Source organism: Excalfactoria chinensis, chromosome 1 (genome assembly GCF_039878825.1).
Source record: "Excalfactoria chinensis isolate bCotChi1 chromosome 1, bCotChi1.hap2, whole genome shotgun sequence".
In the NCBI taxonomy this organism is placed as follows: domain Eukaryota; kingdom Metazoa; phylum Chordata; class Aves; order Galliformes; family Phasianidae; genus Excalfactoria; species Excalfactoria chinensis.
The window spans coordinates 38,590,436-38,596,449 of record NC_092825.1 but is presented as its reverse complement, the minus strand read 5'-3'; the positions used below and the strand labels follow the sequence as shown (position 1 = coordinate 38,596,449).

At 36.7% G+C, this 6,014-nt stretch overlaps 1 protein-coding gene across 3 annotated transcripts in view; it reads right to left on the bottom strand.

The window, feature by feature from the left end:
* Nucleotides 1-6,014, bottom strand: part of METTL25 (methyltransferase like 25) — a 54,880-nt gene that overhangs the window by 33,075 nt on the left and 15,791 nt on the right. For all 3 annotated transcript variants that reach the window (XM_072361581.1, XM_072361579.1, XM_072361580.1), the window contains one exon: nucleotides 3,540-3,684. In XM_072361581.1, coding sequence (XP_072217682.1) covers nucleotides 3,540-3,684 — 145 coding nt within the window. The remainder of the gene's footprint in view (nucleotides 1-3,539; nucleotides 3,685-6,014) is intronic.

Here is a 6,014-nt window from a genome sequence, read left to right as displayed (position 1 = left end):
TATCCAGAGCGAACCAATAGCCTGCCAAAACTAGCTTAGTAATATTTTCTTGATATATTGTCAACTTAAAATCTCAGACTTTTAAAAGCTATGTTAGGCATTGAAACAGGTAAATTTTCTTCCCATGTGTATCAGTTAATCCCATTTAATAAAAAGTGAGAAATCAATTTTTCACTGGCCTCAAACAAAACTGACTTTGGTATTAAATAAAACACAACTGCCAAGCAATGTACAGCCCATTTTTTTCAAGTTATGGCAACTGTCAGTCCACAGCAGCTTTTGTGTGGGCTGGCACATCTGCTTTAACTAGGCTTACATGAACAACCATCTGCATTTGCGTTAAATAAAAGGAAGCATAAAAGATGGAAAATGTGCTACTTTGGTGGTGCCGGGGATAAGTGTTTTCTCTGATGCAGAACATGACAGGCAGAGGTTTGAGGTAGATTCTCTCAACTTTCTTTACAGTAAATGCCTCAAGGTAAACCAGGCAAAAACTTAATATATATATAAAATCAAGAACTTACATACTTAAAACAGAGAATCCTCAAAGCTACTAAGTCAAGATAAAAACAAGTATAAAATGATTTATAACAGAATGTCCCACAATGGCCTCACAGACAAACCCTCTCATATTGGACTGATTTCAAACAATTGTGACTTCCTCTGTTCCAGTAAATTCTGCACAATTAATTTGGTCTGCTTCTTAGGAAGTTCTTCTGTCTGTCACCACAGAATCCTAGCACTAAGTGTGCATCCTAATACTCTCACATAAGGCCTGCATTAGCTTCCCTGGCAGAGCTAGTGGAAGTGAAGCACTACCTACAGTACATGGACCACACAAGCAATCTGGAAATATACAAGTCCAAGAGACCAGATGGGATGCACGTCAAGAGCTAAGGGAAATCACTGATGTCACAAGAAGGCCACACTATCATCTCTGAACAATCACATCCATCAAGGGAGGTTCCTGATGACAGGAAAAAGGTCACACTCAGTCTAACTTCAGTTCTCAGGAAGATTATGGAACAAATCTTGGAACAAGGAGACTGAGAACAGCTGAGAGTTCAACATGAATCAGCAGTGTGTCCTGACAGACAAAAAAATAAACTGCATTTAGGTTGAATTAAATGGCACAGCAAGCTGGTCAAAAGAGGTCATTTTCCAGCAGGTGGACTATAACATGGGTAGAAAACTAACAGTTTCAGTGCTTACCAGAGTAATCACCAGGTTCAGAGATGTGAATATTTGCTTTCTTTAGCACTTGAGAGACTATGTAGAGCTTCTTTGGGCTCTCCAGACCCTGACTAGAATGAGCTCAGTTGGGACTACAGGGCTGCAGAGAAGAAGGAAAATCTAACTTCAGTGTTCTCCCACCTAATGGAAAGGAAAAGGTTAAACCAGATTTCTTCTGGACTTGCACAGTGGAAGGACACGATGCACTTAAGCTGAGAACCTTAGAAAAAAAAACTTGGTGCTAAGGATAGTCAAGCAGTGGAATGGACACTGAATCACTGTTGGTCCCTGTATCATTACATTAATGTCCTCTCCAGGGGAATATGGCAACAACATTTTATTAATGACAACAGAAATAGTAAAAAAATATATATATTTTTAGCATTATTCTAACTTTCATGTTCTTTCCCCCAAAAAGAATACTGTGATTTTCTTTTCCCCTGCATAAAGAGTTCTTTAAGAGTAATTTGCATCCACCAAGTAAAGAAAAATCCAAAAGCTAAAAATTCCAATGCACAGTTTGATTTCATTTCCATACCATTATAAAACTTCATGCACATCTGTTTCTTTGAACTTTGAATGGGCTATCACATCTGATGCTTTGGTTGTGTCTGAGTACCAATATTTAGTAGAGCCTTACGTAATCATCTGGAAAAAGTAAGCATTCAACAAGTAGAGCAGGAAGCTGTATCCTCATTGTGAAAACAAGAAACAACCAAATGTTTGAGACACACAAACTGAATGAAGAGCGTCAAAAAAGTTCATCACTTTTTAAAACTTTAATGTAAAATAATCGTGTTTTTCTAATTGCATTTCTAGAATTCAAATACAGTAAAATAAATAAATTTCAATTGTATCTTTTCTTTTCCCTTTTTTTTTTTTTTTTTCCTCCTGATAATTTGGAGCATCGTGATATAATTGAAATCAATAAAGTCCAAAAACTTTCAATACTGCAGCAGATCCATACTGTGCAATGTATGTAAAAAGATTACTAAAACAAGAAACAGCTAGCATGCATTGCAGTCAACCCAGAGCGAGACCTTAGCTTGCTGATCAGCCAACTGTTACAGAATAGCAGCTGAGTTCCTCCTGCCTTTCTGTCCATAGAGTTCCCTGAGACAGATGAAATAAACTTTGCCAGACAACCTCTTTCCCAAATTTGGTTGATATGCTTATCAGTTTCATCTTCAGCAGATGGCCATTTAGACAGCTTAGCTATATTATACTTGTTTGCTCAGAAAAGCCAGCTACTTAATGCATTTCATTATGGATCAAAAACAAATGAGCTAAACAGAAATGAAGATGTTAATGCACTTGTAAATCTATACACTGTTTGAAGTAGGTATAGAAGGTGCTGTAGAAAATCCTAGAGAAAAGAGAGCATTGGATAATGAGTAGAAAGAGATGTGACAGGATTTAGCTGTAGTTTAGATCCTTTTTTATTATCTTATACTAGAATACTTTTGAGTTGATATGCAAGAAGTATTAAAGCAAACAGAAGAGAGTACTTCTGTTAGCAGTGACTCCATCCCTGTTGATTGCAGGGACAGCAGACAACAGAAGAAGCACAAGATCTCCATGCTAAAGCAACTATTCCAGCAGTTCCTTCTACTACAGCAGGCATTCACTACAGCTGTGCAAAGATCATCCGTAACCTTCTGTTGTTTGAAGGCTGCACAGAAAGGTAAAGAATTCACTTTTCAAGTAAAGATACCTGTTTTTTATCAGAAATAATAATAAAGAAAAATTTGAAGGAAAATTCCCTTGTGGTGTGAATCTTAAAATAATTTTCAGCTTGTCTCACCGAGAAAAGCTATTAAACGTGTTGTTTCTTAACATTCTAAGATGGCAGAGCCCCAGAGCACAGCATTCAGATGAATGTCTTTTAGAGTACAATACAAGGACTTAATTGTGCTTATAGTTGTACATCTACAACTCAACATAAATGGATGCTGCACGCAGACAGCCAAAGGCAAAATCTGGTACAAAACATTTCAAAAGGATGAAAACATTGGCCAAAAAAGTCTGCACATTTTATGAGTGAAGTAATGGAATAAAACCAGCTGTATTCATAACCACATTAAAACACCCTGCATTAATGTCCCTAATTTCAGTAAGAATATTGGCAATATTGGCATAACAGGAAAGCTACAGGGCATCCAGGAGTGAATGACCCACATACTATAATTAAAATAAGTACTAAATAAGCCATTGGAAAAGAAAAAACATCAGGAGGTTATTAATTAAAAGATATAATATTCTCAACATGCAAACTGGCAGCCACAAGTTGAGCTCAGAATAATTACCTTCTTGGTTTTCATACTGTTCTGACAACAGATGGTAGCAGCAGCCTACACTGCAAACTGCTTTGATTTCAGGCTTGGCAGTAAAAATTCGTAGAGTGTTTGCAGCAAGGTCACCACATGTATGCAGACCCACCATTATACAGTCCTAAGAAGAGGAAAAAAAGAAAAGCACAATATAAAGCATCTCCCTGTGCAACTGAAAGAGCATGAATAATAACAAAATCCAAACTCCAAATGTACTGTAAAGGCTTATTCATCTACAAGGTTTAAACATACAACTCCATGACGTCCCCAGGTGTTCTGTTCCAGAATCTTTCTAGGCATAAGAAAAGCACTCCAGATCTAAGAAAACACAGCATTTATGTCCTTTATAAGGAACCAGACTGCTTTGTATCTCTATACATTATCTCTAAGAGGAAGCAAAAGCTCAGAACTGTGAGCAGCCACCGGTTAACTGCATGGGAGGGAACATCTGCGTGATGACTGGACACCAGCCATTTTCTCCTAGCTTTCCTGTCATAATTTTTACTACCACTGCTACTTCCTTTTCTTACTTCAGATTGACTACCTTAACACAGACAGTTGGACCGATCTGTGGCATTTCTGCTACTCTGAACTGCTGAAAACAAAACCACTTCCTAAATAAAAAACTGCAGGCCCTTCTTCATCTGCTTTGTTACTTCCAGAACTGAAGCTGTACTGTAGTGTGCCTATGACACTAGATTCAATAACAGATCAGCATTTTCTTCCCTAAAATAAAGAAGTTCAGATACTCCGTTCTTCTGTCTGTTTTAATTTCTGGTTCGCTTTTTCCTCAGTTTCCCAGTTCCTTCTATTTTGCCATCCAAATTACCCCTCTTCTCACTGTTCAGAACAAGATTTTTCCAGCACTGGGATGGTGCTTATTGCTGTGAATTCCAACATTCCGTTGTGGGAACCTTTCTGATTCTATGTATATATATGTATTGTTGTTGTTGTTCTGTATTACTTTGTATCTGTACAGTACACATTTGTGTGAAACTCTACCTTTTCTTCCTGTTTTTTTTTTTTTTTTTTTTTTTTTTTCCACTCCGTAGTACTTCTCTGTCTACTTGCCCTCTCCTGGTCTTAGCATCCAGAATTTTTTGGTGGCAAAAGTTCAGTTCCAATTCAACTTAGTTTTTAAAGACATTTTTTCCTGTTTGTCAGCTCCAGCTCACCATTCCACAAAGCTTTTTTTCCACACAAAATAGAGCAGAACAATACTGATGTCTGGAGGCTAACGGAAGATACGCACTTGCAAAAGCAGCATTTAAACTGCTGCATTAAAGTCAGAGAGATTCTTTCAGGTTAAAGTGAGTGGAAGATGCCTACCGCATGCCATCCATTCCATATCCAGGAAACACATTACAACGTTCAGAACCTCTGAACAATATGAGTGTGATCTGTCTGGGTCAGGCACGCTCCTGGACCATCCTCAACTTCACTGAGGTTACCTAGGTGCAACTGAAAACACTTTCTGGACCACTGGTATCAGTGCACTAAAATTTGTAACTCAGCATTAGTCTTGGGCTACAAACAAACACACATTTCCACGCCTGCATTTCATCAGCAATTCAAACACATTTCAGGACTTCATAAATCTGTAAATACTAATTTTACCCCCCCCACACACACTTTTTTTTTTTATTTCCCCCAGTTTAGAAAAAACTGAGGAAAAAAAACACATTATTTTATGGTTAAAATAATAAATGTAAATGTTTGTAAGACTATTTGCAAAACAATATTTCTAAAAATTCCAAAAATATTTTAAAGCCATTTTAATGACTGTATAAAGTATTTTAATTACGCTCATTCATCAAACATAGCGCACAGTCTGATTTTTTTTTTTTTTACCACAAGTTTTTACTTCTTGCAGTTAAGTTTTTTTAAAGACAGGTGGTAATGGAGGATTTTTTCTGTCTTTGATATCATACAAAACACATACTAAGAGGATGTAAAATTTAAATGTGCGAATGTAAAGGCAGATGCTTTACTTACTGTTGAGAGAAGTATGTAAATTAGATATGTAAAGAGTAACCAACATAAACATGTAGTCCTAAATTAGAAATGAAATACACATTTGAATATATGAATGCATACAAGTTTTCATCTTTCCATAAAAGACTGACTATATCTACTCAATCAACATACGTCAGCTCAGCCACAGCTTCTAGACTTGCATCATTGTCTTTGGGCAGCTGAGTTTGGACTTGCATGTATAGACACAGATCCTGCCAGCTAGCAGATTACTAAGTACTAAGTAACATGGAAAGGCCAAAATATAAAAACACTGTTTAAATATATGACTCATTATAAACTCATTATATTGAGTATTGTACTCAATAAATGACCTCATGCCTTCAATGTTTTACTGCAATTATAAAAGTATAAAACTTCAAGAAATTTCAGGAAAACTGAAATTCCAGTGCTTAAGATATTTGCCTCCCTGGTAAA